This window comes from Oryctolagus cuniculus, chromosome Y (genome assembly GCF_051225735.1).
Source record: "Oryctolagus cuniculus isolate XC-2025 breed Fujian yellow rabbit chromosome Y, ASM5122573v1, whole genome shotgun sequence".
Classification (NCBI taxonomy): Eukaryota; Metazoa; Chordata; class Mammalia; order Lagomorpha; family Leporidae; genus Oryctolagus; species Oryctolagus cuniculus.
In genome coordinates this window covers 1524418-1541826 of record NC_142889.1, presented here as the reverse complement: position 1 = coordinate 1541826, position 17409 = coordinate 1524418, and the positions used below count along the sequence as shown (strand labels likewise).

At 52.6% G+C, this 17409-nt stretch overlaps 1 protein-coding gene across 1 annotated transcript; it reads left to right on the top strand.

The window, feature by feature from the left end:
* The first annotated feature begins 9298 nt into the window (after window positions 1-9298).
* LOC149119101 (heat shock transcription factor, Y-linked-like) lies at window positions 9299-14921 on the top strand. Its single transcript, XM_089325260.1, has 3 exons — window positions 9299-9811; window positions 10241-10744; window positions 14916-14921. Exons 1-3 carry the CDS (start codon window positions 9299-9301, stop codon window positions 14919-14921), a joined length of 1023 nt encoding a protein of 340 aa, XP_089181386.1.
* The last annotated feature ends 2488 nt before the right edge of the window (window positions 14922-17409 follow it).

Below are 17409 nucleotides of genomic sequence, written 5' to 3'. Positions count from 1 at the left end.
GGTCTCCATCGCTACATCCAGGTCTCCCAGGGCTCCATCCGGGTCCCCCAGGTCCACATCCGGGTTCCCAAGTCCACATCCGGGTCTCCCAGGGCTCCATCCAGGTCCCCATAGGTCTCCAGGGCCACATCCGGTTCTCCCAGGGCCACATCCGGGTTCCCAGGTCCACACCCGGGTCCCAGGGCCACATCCAGGTCCCTAGGGCCACATCCGGGTCTCCAGGGCCGCAACCGGCTCTCCAGGGACACATCTTGATCCCCCAGGGCCACATCCGGGTCTCCAGGGCTCACTCAAGGGCCACATCTTGGTCCCAGGGCTCCACCCAGGTCTCCAGGGCCACATCCGGGTCTCCTGGGCCACATCCGGATCTCAAGGGCTACATTGGGGTCTCCAGGGCCACATCCGGGTCTCCAGGGCCACATCCAGGTCTTCAGGGCTCCCTCCAGGGCCACTTCTGTGCCCCAAGGCTCCACCCAGTTCTCCACGGACACATCCGGGTCTCCAGGGCCACATCCAGGTCTCCAGGGCCACATCCAGGTCTCCAGGGCCACATCCGGGTCCCCAGGGCCACATCCCGGGTCCCCAGGGCCACATCTGGGTCTCCCAGGGCTCCACCTGGGTCCCCCAGGCCCACATCCAGGTCCCCCAGGGCCACATCTAGGTCTTCCAGGGCTCCACCTGGGTCCCCAGGGCCACATCCGCATCCCCAGGGCCCCACCCAGGTTTCCAGGGCCACACCAGGGTCTCCAGGTCCACACTCTGGTCTCCAGTGCCCCATTGGGTCCTCAGGGTCACATCCAGGTCTCCAGGGACACATCCGGGTCCCCAGGGCCATATCCGGGTACCCAGGGCCACATCCCAGTGTCCAGAGCCACATCCAGGTCTCCCAGGGTCACATCAGGGTGTCTAGCGCCACATCCGGATCTCCAGGGCTACATCCAGGTCTCCAGGGCCACATCCGGATCTCCAGGGTGACATCTGGGTCTCATGGGCCACATCCGGGTCTGCAGAGCCACGTCCTGGTCTCCAGGGCCACATCTGGGTCTCTAGGTCCACATCCGGGTTTCTAGGGACACATATGGGTCTCCAGAGCTCCATGCAGGGCCCCACCCCGGTCTCCAGGGCCACATTGGGGTATCCAGGGCCACATCCAGGTCCCCAGGGCCACATTGTGGTATCCCAGGGCCACATCCGGGTCTCCAGGGCCACAACCGGATTTCAAGGGCCACATTCGGTCCCCAGAGTCACATCCATGTCCCTAGGGCACCATCCGGCTCTCCAGGGCCACACCCGGGTCTCCAGGGCCACTTCCGGCCCCAGGGCAATATCTGATTGTGTAGAGCCACATCAGGGATCCCAGGGTCACATCTGGGTGACTAGGGCCACATCCGGATCTCCAGGGCCGCATCCGGGTCTCTAGGGTACCATCCGGGTCTCCGGGACCACAGCCGGTTCTCTAGGGTTCCCTCCAGGTCCCCACCCATGTAACCAGGGCCACATCGGGGTCTCCAGGGCCACATCGGGGTCTCCAGGGCCTCACCCATGTCTCCAGGGCCACACCCGGATCTCCAGGGCCACATCCAGGTCTCTAGGGCTCCATCTGGGTCTCCAGGAACACATCTGGGTCTCTAGGGCCACATCCGAGTCACCAAGGCTCCCTCCAGGGCCCCACCCGGGTCTCCAGGGCCACATCGGGGTCTCAGGGGCACACTCGGGTCTCCAGGGCCACATCCGGGTCCCCAGGGCCACATCCGGATGTCTAGTGTCACATCCGGATCCCCAGGGCTCCATCCAGGTTTCCAGGGCCACATCTCGATCCCAGGGCTCCACCCGGGTCTCCAGGGCCACATCCGGGTCTCCAGGGCCACATCTGGGTCTTTAGGGATCCCTACAGGGCCACATCCGGGACCCCAGGGCCACATCCGGGTCTCTAGGGCCACATCTGGGTCTCCTAGGGCTCCACCCGGGTTTCTAGGGACACATCCGGATCCCCAGGTCCACATCCGCGTCCCCAGGGCCACACCTGAGTCTCCAGGGCCACACCCGGGTCTCCAGTGCCCCATCGGGTCCTCAGGGCCACATCCGGGTCTCCATGGCCACATCCAGGTCCCCAGGGCTCCTTCCGGGTCTCCAGGGCCACATCCCCGTCTCTAGGGCCACATCCGGGTCCCCAGGGCTGCATCCGGATCCCCAGGGCTCCATCTGGGTGTCCAGGGCCACATCCAGGTCTCCATGGCAATATCCAAGTCTCCAGGGACACATCAATGTCTTAGGGCCATATCTGGTGCTTCAGGGCCACGTCCTGGTCTCCAGGGCCACATCCGGGTCTTCAGGGCGCCATCCAGGGCCACTTCTGTGTCCCAGGGCTCCAACCGGTTCTCCAGGGGCACATTTGTGTCTCCAGGGCCACATCTGGGTCCCCAGGGCCACATCCAGGTCTCCCACGGCTCCAACCGGGTCCCCAGGGCCACATCCGCGTCCCCAGGGCCCCACCTGGGTCTCCAGGGCCACATCGGGGTCTCCAGTGCCCCATCAGGTCCCCAGGGCCACATCCGGGTCCCCTGGCCACACCCGAGTCCCCAGGGCTCCACCCGGGTCTCTAGGGACACATCCGGGTACCCAGGGCTCCTTCTGGGTCTCCAGGGCTACATCCCCATCTCTAGGGCCACATCCGTGTCTCCAGGGCCACATCCGGGTCCCCAGGGCCACATCCGGGTCCCCCAGGGCCACATCCGTGTCTCTAGGGCCACATCAGGGTCCCCAGGGCAGCATCCGAGTCCCCAGGGCTCCATCTGGGTGTCCAGGGCCACATCCAGGTCTCCATGGCCAGATCTGAGTCTCCAGGGACACATCGGGGTCTTAGGGCCATATCCGGTTCCTCAGGGCCACATCTGGGTCTCTGGGCTCCATCCGGGTTTCTGGGCTCCATCCGAGTCTCTGGGCTCCATCCGGGTCTTTGGGCTCCATCTGGGTCTGGGCTCCATTTAGGTCCCTGGGCTCCATTCAGGTCTCTGGGCCACATCCGGGTCTCTGGGCTCAACCCGGGTCTCCGGGCCACATCCAGATCTCCAGGGGCACATCCAGGTCTCCAGGGCCACATCCAGGTCTCCAAGGGCCACATTCGGTCCCCAGAGTCACATCCATGTCCCTAGGGCACCATCCGGATCTCCAGGACCACATCCGGGTCTCCAGTGCCACATCCGGGTCTCTAGGGCCACAACTGGGTCTCCAGGGCTCCCTCCAGGGCCCCACCCGTGTCTCCAGGGCCACATAGGGGTCTCAGGGGCACACCCAGGTCTCTAGGGCCACATAGGGGTCTCAGGGGCAAACCCGGGTCTCTAGGGCCACATCAGGGTCTCCAGGGCCACATCCGGATCTCCAGGGCCACATCCGGGTCTCCACGGTCATATCAGGTCCCCAGGGCTCCATCCAGGTTTCCAGGGCCACATCCTGGTCCCCATGTAAAAATCCGGGTCTCCAGGGCCACATCTGAATCCCAGGGCTACACCTGGGTCTCCAGGGCCACATCTGGGTCTCCAGGACCGCATCCGGGTTTCCCAGGGCCACATCCGAGTCTCCAGGGCCACATCTGGCTCCCCAGGGCTCCACCCGGCTCTCCACAGCCACATCCAGGTCTCCAGGGCTCCCTCCAGTGCTAAAACTGGGTCCCAGGGCTCCATCCAAATCTCTGGACTCCATCCAGGTCTCTGGGCTCCATCCGGGTCTCTGGGCTCCATCCTGATCCCTAAGACTCCATCCGGGTCCGCAGGGCCACATCCGGGTCTCCAGGGCCACATCCAGTTCCCCAGGGCTCCATCCGGGCCTCCAGGCCACATCCGGGTCCCCCAGGGCCACATCGTGGTGTCTAGGGCAACCTCCGGGTCTCCATGACCACATCTGGGTCTCCAGGGCTCCCTCCAGGGCCACATCTGCGTCCCAGGGCTCCACCCGGGTCCAGGGCTGCATCCGGGTCCCCAGAGCCACATCCAGGTCTTCATGGCCACATCTGGGTCCCCAGGGCCACATCGGTCTCCCAGGGCTCCACCTGGGTTTCCCAGGGCCACATCTGGGTCCCCAGGGCCACACCCAGGTCTCCAGGGCCACACCCGGGTCTCCAGGACCACACCAGCGTCCAGGGCCACATCCGGATCTCCAGGGCTCCCTCCAGGGCCATATCTGGGTCCCAGAGCTCCACCCGGGGCCCAAGGGCCACATCCGAGTCCCCATAGCCACTTTCCGGTTCTCCAGGGCCACTTCCGGGTCCCCAGGGCCACATCTGGGTCTTCAGGACCACATCCAGTTCTCTGGGATACATCTGGGTCTCTGGGCTCCATCCGAGTCTCTGGGCTCCATCCGGGTCTCTGGGCCACATCTGGGTCCCTAAGGTTCCATCCAGTCCCTAAGGCTCCATTCGGGTCTCTGGGCTCCATCAGGGTCCCTAAGGCTCGATCTGAGTCTATGGGCTCCATTCGAGTCTCTGGGCTCCATCCGGGTTTCTGGGCTTCATCCTGGTCTCTGGGCTCCATCCCGATCTGTAAGGCTCCATCCGGGTCCCTAAGGCTCCAACCGGGTCCGTAAGGCTCTATCCGGGTCCCTAAGGCACCATCTGGGTCTCTGGGCTCCATCCCAATCCCTAAGGCTCCATCCGGGTCCCTAAGGCTCCAACCGGGTCCGTAAGGCTCTATCCGGGTCCCTAAGGCACCATCTGGGTATCTGGGCTCCATCCCGATCCCTAAGGCACCATCCGGGTCCCTAAGGCTCCAATCGGGTCCGTAAGGCTCTATCCGGGTCCCTAAGGCACCATCCGGGTCTCTGGGCTCCATCCAAGTCTCTGGGCTCCATCCGGTCCCTAAGGCTCCATTCGGGTCCCTAAGGCTCCATCCGAGTCTCTGGGCTCCATCCGGGTCTCTGGGCTCCATTAGGGTCCCTAAGGATCCATCCGGGACCCTAAGACTCCATCCGGGTTTCTGGGCTCCATCCAGGTCCCTAAGGCTCCATCCAGGTCCCTAAGGCTCCATTCTGGTAACTGGGCTCAATCCGGGTCGCTAAGGATCCATTCCGGTCTCTGTGCTCCACCCGGGTCTCCAGGGCCACATCCGGGTCACTGCACTCCATCTGGGTCTCTGGGCTCCATTAGAGTCTCTGGGCTCCATCCAGGTCTCTGGGCCCCATCCGAGTCTCTGGGCTCTATCCGGGTCTCTGGGCCACATCGGGCTCTCTGAGCTCCATCCGGGTCACTGGGCTCCATCCGGGTCTCTGGGCCACATCGGGGTCACTGGGCTCCATCCGGGTCTCTGGGCTCCATCCGGGTCTCTGGGCACCATTCGAATCTCTGGACTCCATCCGATGCTCTGGGCTCCATCCGGGTTCTTAAGGCTCCATCTTGTGTATAAGGCTCCCTCCGAGTCTCTAGGATCACTCCAGGTTCCTAAGGCTCCATCGAGGTCTCTGGGCTCCACCAGGGTCTCCGGGCCACATCCGAGTCCCCATTGCCACATCCGGGTCCCCAGGGCCACCTCCAGGTCTCTGGATTCCATCGGGTTCTCTGGGCTCCATCCGAGTCTCTGGGCTGCATCCGGGTCTCTTGGCTCCTTCGGGTACCTAAGGCTCCATCCGAGTCTCTGACCTCCATCCGGGTCCCTAAGACTCCATCCGAATTCCTAAGGCTCTATCTGGGTTCCTAAGGCTCCATCCGAGTCTATGGATTCCCTCCGGCTTACACAGAGCCGGGCGGGGATACTACACCTCCCCGAAGCCTCAGCGGCGGCGGCGACGCTCTACGTGTGGGCTGTACTGGCCTGAGTGACAGGTAGCCGACCCAATGGCTTCCCCGGTCTCAGACTCCGGACCACTCAGACGTGGGGTGGGTGTGTGCTTCCTGTTTCGGAGGCGTCTGCTCGGGGCGGAAATGGTGTGGAAAGGAACCGTGTTTCAACCCAGCTGTCTTCTTTCTCTTCTTTGAAAAAAAGCTGTGAGGCCTAATTTTCCTGACCTGAGCTATCATTTTCCTTTTATCATCTGTGGGCCATATTTCCTGGTTTCACATTGCCCAGCCACCCTCTGCTTGGACAGGGTGGACCGGGGAGACTACAACTCCCCAAAGCCTCAGCGGCAGGGCGCTCTGCGGCTGGGCTCGTCTGAGTGACAGGTCGGGCAGCCATTGGCTTCACGCGGTCTCAGACTCCGTTGCCAATCAGATGCTGAGTGGTTGTGTCGCCCTGTTTCTGCGGCTCGGGGCGGAAATGGTGTGGAAAGGAACCGCCTCGAGCCACGCCCCTCGCGGCTCCTGACTGGACGCGGGAAGTGACGTCTGCGCGCACCACGCGGCAGTCGTCCCGCCCATGTCCAGCTCGGACCGGACGGGGCAGCTTCGGGTCTGTGTCCCGCACGTCCCTGGCAGCCCCTGAGCGGGCGCGTACCCGCCTGTCCGTCCGCCAGAACCTCGCCCTGTAGCTTGGCCCTGCCTGCCCTTGTCTGGGAGGAGGAACGCGCAGTAGGAGCCCAGAACCTGTCTTCTGCGACGCTGCCTGCCCGCGCCCAGCACGGGCGGGACAGGCCGGACTGTTCCTCCTCATCCAGCAGAGCCAGTCAGGGCCGGGCAGAGGGCGAGGTTCTGAACCGAGACCTGCGCCTCACTCGTCCAGGGAGGCCGGGCAGCCACCGGCGAGGAAGGAGGTGGCGTTCTGAGCGCGCACTGGAAAAAGTCATTAGCGGCAGTGCAGAGGGCGGGAGGAGGCGCCCTCCGGCAGCTTCCGGGTCGCGTTAGGGGCAGCAGGAGCGCTGAGGGGGTGGGGTGCTGGCGGGAGACTGACAGATTCCCCGTCCAGTCAGGGGCAGAAGGAGCGCCAAGGGGGTGGGGTGCTGGCGGGAGACTGACAGGATCCCGGTCCAGTCAGGGGCAGGCAGCACCGCCAAGGGGGTGGGGTTTAGGCGGGAGACTGACAGGTTCCCGGTCCAGTCAGGGGCAGAAGGAGCGCCAAGGGGGTGGGGTTTAGGCGGGAGAGTGACAGGATCCCGGTCCAATCAGGGGCAGGCAGCACCGCCAAGGGGGTGGGGTTTAGGCGGGAGACTGACAGGTTCCCCGTGCAGTCAGGGGCAGAAGGAGCGCCAAGGGGGTGGGGTTCTGGCGGGAGACTGACAGGATCCCGGTCCAGTCAGGGGCAGGCAGCACCGCCAAGGGGGTGGGGTTTAGGCGGGAGACTGACAGGTTCCCGGTCCAGGCAGGGGCAGGCAGGGGAGCTAGGGATGCGGGGTTCTGGTTGACGACGGGCAGCTTTTGGTCCGAGTCAGGAGCTGGCAGGGGAGCCAAGGAGGTGGGGTTCTGGCGGGAGACTGACAGGTTCCCCGTCCAGTCAGGGGCAGAAGGAGCGCCGAGGGGCTTGGGGTTTAGGCGGGAGACTGACAGGATCCCGGTCCAATCAGGGGCAGGCAGGGGAGCTAAGGGGGTGGGTGTCTGGCGGGAGACTGACAGGTTCCCGGTCCAGGCAGGGGCAGGCAGGGGAGCTAGGGATGCGGGGTTCTGGTTGACGACGGGCAGCTTTTGGTCCGAGTCAGGAGCTGGCAGGGGAGCCAAGGAGGTGGGGTTCTGGCGGGAGACTGACAGGGTCCCGTCCAGTCTGGGGCAGGCAGGACCGCCAAGGGGGTGGGGTTCTGGCGGCAGAGTGACAGTTTCCCGGTGCAGTTGTGGGCCGGCAGGGGAGCTAAGGCCTTGGGGTTTGGGCGCAGACTGACAGGTTCCTGGTCCAGTCAGGGGCAGGAAGGGGACCCAAGGAGGTGGGGTTCTGGCGGGAGACTGACAGGTTGCGGGTCCATCAGGGGCAGGCAAGGGAGCTAAGAACATGGGGTTATGACTGAAGATTGACAGGGTCCGGTCTAGTAAGGCCAGGCAGGGGAACAAAGGAGATATGGTTCTGACTGCAGACTTACATGTTCCTGGTCCTTATGGCCTGGCAGGGAGGCTAAGAGTGTGGGGTTCTGGCCTCAGACTCACAGGTTCCTGATCCACTCATGGGCAGGCAGGGGAGCAAAAAGTTGGTGTGATGGCCACAGACAGACAGGTTTCCAGTCCCATCAGGAGCAGTCTGCGGACCTAAGGATGTGGGGTTCCTGTTACAGATTGACATGTACAGTCAATGCTACTCAGCACAGCCACAGGAAGTTGGGTTCTGGGCACAGGCTGTCAGGTCTAGGTACCATCAGGGCCACACAGGGCAGCCTCAGGGAGTGAGGTCCTGGCAGCAGACTGACAGGTTCCCGGTGAAGTCAAGGAAGTGGATTCTGGCTTCAGTACAGTAGAGATTGCTGAACAAAGTAACTCCCTGCATCCAAAGCTTCTGTGCTGTAAGCCCCCCTGTGACTCCCTGTATCCAAAGCTTCCATGTTGTATGTAACTCCGTTTTCCTGCTGATGTAGCCCTTTTTCCCTTTAAAAACTCTCCCTAAGAAAGATCGGGGCCTCACTCCTTCCTCTGCTGTGCTGGTTGGTTGGATGGGGTCCCTGTCGCGGCTTGTACTCCTGAATAAACCTTGCTTTTGCAGTTCGGTGTGATCGACACTCTGGGGGTCTCTGCAGGGATCTAATGATCTGGGCACAGCATACTTTTTGGTACCCAGCAGTTGAATTATTAATAAAGACCCTCCACGACATTGAGAAACTGAGGACTGGATGACTTCAATGCTGAACATGATCCAAAGAAAAATTGATTCCAATTGTTCTCAAGCTTTTGAAAACATGGATATTATCCCAGACTCCTTTTATGAGGCCAGCATCACCTAATTCTAAAACCAGAAAAAGATACAATAAGGAAAGATAATTATAGAGCAATGTCTGATGAATATAGATGCAAAAGTCCTCAACAAAGTACGATATAATTAAATCCAACAATGTATCAGCAAGAATGTGCATCAGGACCAAGTCAAATTTATTCCTGGCATGCAGGAATCATTCAACTTATGAAAGTTTAGTAAAGAATGTAGCTAGAAAGAAGGGAAAACTTCTAATTTAGGCATTTTATCCATTTTATTTAACCAAAATATTTGCTGCGACAAGACTTTGCAACATGTGTATTGTGTAAATTATCTGTGAATGTTTTATTTTAACTTGTTTTGCAGGGAGGAAAACCAACATTAGGCAGAAAGTCATATTTGCATTGCTAAGAGACAAGTCCTCTTATGATGTCACAGTAACTCAGGACCATGGTGATGGCTGACATCAGCTAGTCTTGTGTAAGTCTACTAAAGCAACATTTGAGGCCTCAGTTCTCAAAACCAGGCAGAAGCCAAAGAAAAATTTATTTGAGATGGCCCAGGTTCCCTCAGAAGTTCAAGGTGTCTCTCCTCAGAGTGGAACAACTGATTCAGAAAACACCACTGAAGCTCCAGGCTGGTATCCCACAATTGATAATGACTTGGATTTAAGGTCTGTAGTTGAAGAAAATGCCTTTCAAGCTTTATCTGAAGGACCCTTGATAAAAAGACCACGCTATACACTTTGTATGTCTGACACCCCAGAAGGGAATGATTTTGTTTCTCTGACCTTTCCTGTAAAACTTTGGAAGATAGTTGAAAGTGATCAATTTAAGTCAATTTGGTGGGACGAAAATGGGACTTCTATTGTGATAAATGAAGAATACTTTAAGAAAGAAGTGTTGGAAAGAAAGACCCCTTTTAAGATATTTGAAACAGACAGCATGAAAAGTTTAGTTCGACAGCTTAACCTTTATGGATTTAGAAAAATACGACAAGATTTCCAAAGCTCTGCATCCCTGACTGACTTTCTGGAAGAAGAAAACAACATACCTGTTTTTAGCAAGGTATTCAACATATTCACTTACAACTAATGTAGGCATCACAACTAAGTTTAGTTTGTACCTCACTTAATATATTTATTTATGGAGTAAGACACAAAGTTTAAAATTAGCTGGATCAACATTAAATTTTTATGAGAAGAAAGTTTGAAATTCAAAAATATAAGCAATGTTACTAGTTATTTTGAATCTTATCAATGAGCTCCACACAAAGAAGTTAAGGTCAGTTTAGTGGAACGGTTATCATATTTAAATGTTTGCTAACTTTTACATTTAGGAATAATCAAGTTTTATTTGTTGTAATTATGTTGAACCTGATATTTTAGATTTTATAATTTTATCTATTCATTTATTCATAGATTGCATATATTCATATATATTAATTTGTGACTCTTGGTTTGAAGTATCACTAAATGCTTTCTCCTTTGGTTTCAGTTACAGTTCTATCAGAATCCAAATTTTAAGCGAGGATGTCCCCAACTTCTAGTAAGAATGAAGCGCAGAGTTGGGATTAAACACACATCTCCACCATCTGCTTCTTTAGTTCACAATCTTGACAAGACATACCACAGTGCAGGCGAGTATGTGCATACTCAAAATCCTAGCTCATCTACAGAAACTAATGAAGAAAGGTTACTTTCAACTTCTACAAATTTAAATGTGCCTCCTACTAGCCACAGAATTGCTAATTCAAATGATCCAGTGACAAGTAATATTTTGACTCCATCATCAACTTTAATTGCACCATCAGTACAATTTGTAACAAATCAACATGCTCTTTTAAATCAAATGACCACTTCTCATAGGCATTCATATAGCACCTACTCTCAAGCACATGGCCATATCCTGAATGTTGTGACAACTACAACTTCTATTTCCCAATTTCAAATATTGTCTCCTGTACAGAATAATTATTTTGGACTGATGGCAAACCGTCCTGTTTTTGCACCTAGACATCCTTCTTTAGCAACAATTGTGGGTCCTTTTTCTAGCACGTTAACAGCAAGCAATCCATGGTTCACTATGCCAATGATAGCTAGTAGAACTGCTGCCTCCCCGCCAATGTCAACTAATCAACCATCCTCAATATACCAATATCCTAATTTTAACTGACCTTCGACTAAATGAAAATTAGACACGGAAAGGTGTTATGTTCATCAGTTCTGAAAAAATAACTGAAATTCTATTACTTGAACAATAAAATGACATGTTCAACTTTATGATTTTTTTTCTTTTCAAAATATAGTTTTATAGTAAATATTTTATATTGACAGGAGGCTAGTCTGCTATTAGTTGTATAGTTTATGAAGTTCCAGTCATTTGATATGAAACTTCACATTGAATATTTGAAAGTTAACTTTATTTCATTTTATATTTTATAAAGAAATGTATTAATACATTGCATTCTCAGGGTCAAAGCAAATGCATTAATAATTGCTAGAACATAATTCTATTCAATTTTTTTAAGTTAGTCTGTTTTTTTGTAGCTTTTATTTAATCAATATAAATTTCCCAAGTACAGCGTATGGATTACAATGGCTTCCCCCCCATAACATCCCTCCCACCCGCAACCCTCCCCTTTCTCTCTCCCTCTCCCCTTCCATTCACATCAAGATTCATTTTCAATTCTCTTTATATACAGAAGATCAGTTTAGCATACATTAAGTAAAGATTTCAGGCCAGCGCCGCGGCTCACTAGGCTAATCCTCCGCCTAGCAGCGCCGGCACACCGGGTTCTAGTCCCGGTCAGGGCGCCGGATTCTGTCCCGGTTGCCCCTCTTCCAGGCCAGCTCTCTGCTGTGGCCAGGGAGTGCAGTGGAGGATGGCCCAGGTGCTTGGGCCCTGCACCCCATGGGAGACCAGGAAAAGCACCTGGCTCCTGGCTCCTGCCATCGAATCAGCGCGGTGCACCGGCCGCAGCGCGCCGGCCGCGGCGGCCATTGGAGGGTGAACCAACGGCAAAGGAAGACCTTTCTCTCTATCTCTCTCTCTCACTGTCCACTCTGCCTGTCAAAAAAAAAAAAATTAAAAAAAAAAAGATTTCAACAGTTTGCTCCCACACAGAAACATAAAGTGAAAAATACTGTTTGAGTATTAGTTATAGCATTAAATCTCAATGTACAGCACACCAAGGACAGAGATCCTACATGAGGAGTAAGTTCACAGTGACTCCTGTTGTTGACTTAACAAATTGACACTCCTGTTTATGGCATCAGTAATCACCCTAGGCTCTAGTCATGAGTCGCCAAGGCTATGGAAGCCTTTTGAGTTTGCCGACTTCGATCTTGTTCGGACAGGGTCATAGTCAAAGTGGAAGTTCTCTCCTCCCTTCAGAGAAAGGTACCTCCTTCTTTGATGGCCCATTCTTTCCACTGGGATCTCACTCACAGAGATCTTTCATTTAGGTGTTTTTTTTTTTTTTTTCCAGAGTGTCTTGGCTTTCCATGCCTGAAATACTCTCATGGGCTCTTCAGCCAGATCTGAATGCCTTAAGGGCTGATTCTGAGGCCAGAGTGCTGTTAGGACATCTGCCATTCTATGAGTCTGCTGTGTATCCTGCTTCCCACATTGGATGGTTCTCTCCCTTTTTGATTATATCAGTTAGTATTAGCAGACACTAGTCTTGTTTGTGTGATCCCTTTGACTCTTAGACCTATCAGTGTGATCAATTGTGAACTGAAATTGATCACCGGGACTAGTGAGATGGCATTGGTACATGCCACCTTGATGGGATTGAATTGGAATCCCCTGGTATGTTTCTAACTCTACCGTTTGAGGTAAGTCAGCTTGAGCATGTCCCGAATTGCACATCTCTTCCCTCTCTTATTCCCACTCTTATGTTTAACAGTGATCACTTTTCAGTTAAGTTTCAGCACTTAAGAAGAATTGTGTGTTAATTACAGAATTCAACCAATAGTAATAGAACAAAAAAAGAAAAAATACTAAAATGGATAAAGTATTACATTGTACATCAACAGTCAGGACAAGAGCTGATCAAGTCACCATTTCTCACAGTGTCCATTTCACTTCAACAGGTTTCCTCTTTGGTGCTCAGTCAGTTGTCACCGATCAGGGAGAACATATGATATTTGTCCCTTTGGGACTGGCCTATTTCACTCAGCATGATGTTTTCAAGGTTTCTCCATCTTGTTGCAAATGACTGGGTTTCATTGTTTTTGACTGCTGTATAGTATTCTATAGAGTACATGTCCCATAATTTCTTTATCCAGTCTACTGTTGATGGGCATTTAGGTTGGTTCCAGGTCTTAGCTATTGTGAATTGAGCTGCACTAAACATTAATGTGCAGACAGCTTGTTTGTTTGCCAATTTAATTTCCTTTGGGTAAATTCCAAGGAGTGGGATGGCTGGGTTGTATGGTAAGGTTATATTCAGGTTTCTGAGGAATCTCCAGACTGACTTCCATAGTGGCTTGACCAGTTTGCATTCCCACCAACAGTGGGTTAGTGCCCCTTTTTCCCCACATCCTCGCCAGCATCTGTTGTTGGTAGATTTCTGAATGTGAGCCATTCTAACCGGGGTGAGGTGGAACCTCATTGTGGTTCTGATTTGCATTTCCCTGAGTGCTAGTGATCCTGAACATTTAGGTTTTCTGTCTTTCTGGTTCAATTTAGGTAGATTGTATGTGTCCAGGAATCTCTCCATTTCTGATAGATTTCCCTGTTTGCTGGCATACAAGTCTGTGAGTCTAATTGGATATCCTTTGAGAGTAATCTGACGTTTCTCTCTTGCACATTTTAGGATCTTTTCTTTATGCTTCACTGTGGTGAGTTTAATTACCACGTGTCGTGGTGAGGATCTCTTTTGGTCATGTTTATTGGGGGTTCTATGAGCTTCCTGTACTAGGATGTCTCTGTCCTTCTCCAAACCTGGAAAGTTCTCTGCTAGTATCTCACTAAAAAGGCCTTCTAATCCTTTCTCTCTCTCCATGCCTTCAGGAACTCCTAGAACTCGAATGTTGGTTTTTTCAATAGTATCCTGTAGATTCCCAACAATATTTTTTAGATTTCTAATTTCCTCTTCTTTTCTTTGGTTTGACTGTATGTTTTCCTGTGCTCTATCTTCTAAGTCCGATATTCTCTCTTCTGCTTCACCCATTCTGTTTTTAAGGCTTTCTAATGTGTTTGTCATTTGATCTATTGAGCTCTTCATTTCATTTTGATTTCTCTTCACTATTACACTTTCCTGTTCTACTAGTTTCTGTGTTTCATTTTGATTCTTCCTTAAAATTTCATTTTCACGAGAGAGATTTTCAATCCTGTCCAGTAAGGATTTCTGTAGTTCAAGGATTTGCTTTTGAAAACTTCTAAATGTTCTTATCATAAATTTTTTGAAATCTCTATCTTTCATTTCTTCTATCTCATCATCTTCATAATCTTGAATTGGGGTGTCTTGTTCACTTTGGGGGTGCCATAATGTCTTCCTTGATCTTGTTTCCTCAGTTTCTGCATTTGTTGCTTGGCATTGTGGATACTCTTTGGATGCTTCTTCCCTTGCTGTGGTGTTTTTTTCTTGTTATACTATGACTGTATTAAGTGGACTGTCTGCTTTTGATGGAGCCTTAGAGGCTTGAGATGGGTGTGGCCTGAGAGCCTGTTTGGTTCCTCAGGGTTAAGGGTATGCCAAAGGTGACACTCCCAGGTTAGGCATGGTAAATCTCTCTCTTTTTTTATTTATTATTTTTTTATTCAGAAGGGAAGTAATGCTGCACAGCTAAGCAGAATTGAAGGTAGTCAGCGTCCAATCTCTGGCTCCTGTGGGTATAACATTCATCTGCTCTTTCCCAAGGACCACACAGGTAATCAGTAGAGGGATTTGTCTATGGAGAAAATCCTGAACAATCATACAACATTGAGTGGGAGAGAGGACCATCAGTACACACAGGTTGGGAGTAGAGCCACTGATGTTAGAGTAGAGGCTGTGATTACAAAGGAATGAGGCCCCAAGTGGGCTAGACAGGGTCTAGAAGAGTTACTAGTGGAGGACCTAAGGAAGCTGCTGTCTAAGCCACAAATAAGTTCTCTGATTGAGAGGCAAATAGAACCTGACAGAAGGGGCTTGATAATCTGCTGGGCTTTATGGTCCTGTCAGTTATGAGGCCCAGACTCATCTATCTCTTTACATGGGGTACATTTTAAGAGAGGTGTGAACCTCCTTGGGGAAGGCACCCTGTTGACTTCCATTACCAGCTGGCCTGGGAGGAGAGTTGGCCAGGTAAAGGCAGATGGCATCTCCAACAGGAAATTTACAGTTCTGCCTGTAATGTTGCAGACCCTGCTTGGCCACCCCTTCAGCAGCAGTGGTCACCTTGGAAGCTGGGCTGAGTGAAAGACTTTTCAGCTTAGAGCCAATAAGATCCATGACTCTCACCTGGGTATCCTTCAACTCCAGGGCAGGTCCATTTCCAGTGATCCAACTCTTGGCTGGCAGAGCTGCCAGGGCTTTTAATGAGCTGATTTCTATTAAAGTCCAGGCTTACCTCATTGAAAGCCACTGTGGTGGGCCGGCGCCGCGGCTCACTAGGCTAATCCTTCGCCTTGCAGCACTGGAACACCGGGTTCTAGTCCTGGTCGGGGCGCCGGATTCTGTCCCAGTTGCCCCTCTTCCAGGCCAGCTCTCTGCTGTGGCCAGAGAGTGCAGTGGAGGATGGCCCAAGTGCCTGGGCCCTGCACCCCATGGGAGACCAGGAGAAGTACCTGGCTCCTGCCATTGGATCAGCGCGGTGCACCAGCCACGGCGGCCATTGGAGGGTGAACCAACAGCAAAGGAAGACCTTTCTCTCTGTCTCTCTCTCTCACTGTCCACTCTGCCTGTCAAAAAAAAAAAAAGAGTTGCTTTATATCAGTCTAACAATAGTATCTGATATTTTGTGTGATGCCCTCTTGTTAGCCATTGATATCCTTTAAGTGAGTCTGTGTCAGGGCCTTTTAAAGCTTCATACAGGCAGGCGCCACGGCTCACTAGGCTAATCCTCTACCTTGCGGCACCGGCACACCAGGTTCTAGTCCCGGTCAGGGCGCTGGATTCTGACCCAGTTGCCCCTCTTCCAGGCCAGCTCTCTGCTGTGGCCAGGGAGTGCAGTGGAGGATGGCCCAAGTACTTGGGTCCTGCACCCCATGGGAGACCAGAATAAGTACCTGGCTCCTGCTTTCAGATCAGTGCAGTGCGCCGGCCGTGGTGGCCATTGTAGGGTGAACAATGGCAAAGGAAGACCTTTCTCTCTGTCTCTCTCTCTCACTGCCCATGCTGCCTGTCAAAAAAAAAAGAAGAAGAAGAAGAAGAAGAAGAAGAAGAAGAAGAAGAAGAAGAAGAAGAAGAAGAAGAAGAAAGAAAGCCACTGCAGTGGACTGGCCTGTTGGGTCTCTAATGGCAGATCACTGTACAGAGCTACATTTAATAGGCCTTCCACCCATCTTTACATTGCTTCTGAAGCCTAGCTCTCTTCCTTCCAGTTTTTGTTAAACCAGGCCAGAGGATGCAAGTCAAAGGGGGTGCTCAAGTCCCATCTCAAATCTGTAATTTACAGTCTGTAATTACAGACATGTTCTGATAAAGGTTTATTTCATGCCCATGAGGAAAGCTATGTCCTTACTTTAAAACCTTTCTGATCTGAAAGGGAGATTTTGACTGTTTACTGTGCTGATGGCAAAGTAATCCAAGCGATAAAATTATAATTTAAGCTTTAATTTTGGGTATGCTGTTACAGAATATATTTGCCATCCCTTTTATTATATGTAAAGATCAAATCGTGCATCCTAGAGAGTCCTTCAGTATAGTCAGTTTCCTACCTTGAAGAGAATAGAGAAATAAGGGAGCAAGTCCCAGATCACTTGCTGATGGTAACAATATCAAATGAAAACTTCTATACATTTTTTGTCTTTTTTTTTTAATATTTTTTTATTTTTTTTATTTATTTTTTATTTTTGATAGGCAGAGTGGACAGTGAGAGAGAGAGACAGAGAGAGAAAGGTCTTCCTTTGCCGTTGGTTCACCCTCCAATGGCCGCCGCTGCAGCCGGCGCACCGCGCTGATCCGATGGCAGGAGCCAGGATCCAGGTGCTTTTCCTGGTCTCCCATGGGGTGCAGGGCCCAAGCACCTGGGCCATCCTCCACTGCACTCCCTGGCCATAGCAGAGAGCTGGCCTGGAAGAGGGACAACCGGGACAGAAGCCGGCGCCCCGACCGGGACTAGAACCCGGTGTGCCGGCGCCGCTAGGCGGAGGATTAGCCTATTGAGCCACGGCGCCGGCTCACTTCTATACATTTTAATGATACTTGTATTTGGAAACATCTCTTAAATATCTAACATGGTATAGCTTTTTTAGCCAGTAAATTCAAGCACAAACATATAAAAATGGTGGGGGCTGGCACTGTGGCACAGTGAGTTAAAGCCTTGGCCTGCAGTGCTGGTATCCCACCAGTTCATGTCCTGGCTGCTCCTCTTCTGATCCAGCTCTCTGCTGTGGCCTGGGAAAGCAGTAGAAGTTGGCCCAAGTCCTTGGGCCCCTGCACCCACGTGGGAGACCTGGAAGAGGCTCCTGGCTCCTGGCTTTGGATGGGCGCAGCTCTGGCTGTTGCAGCCATC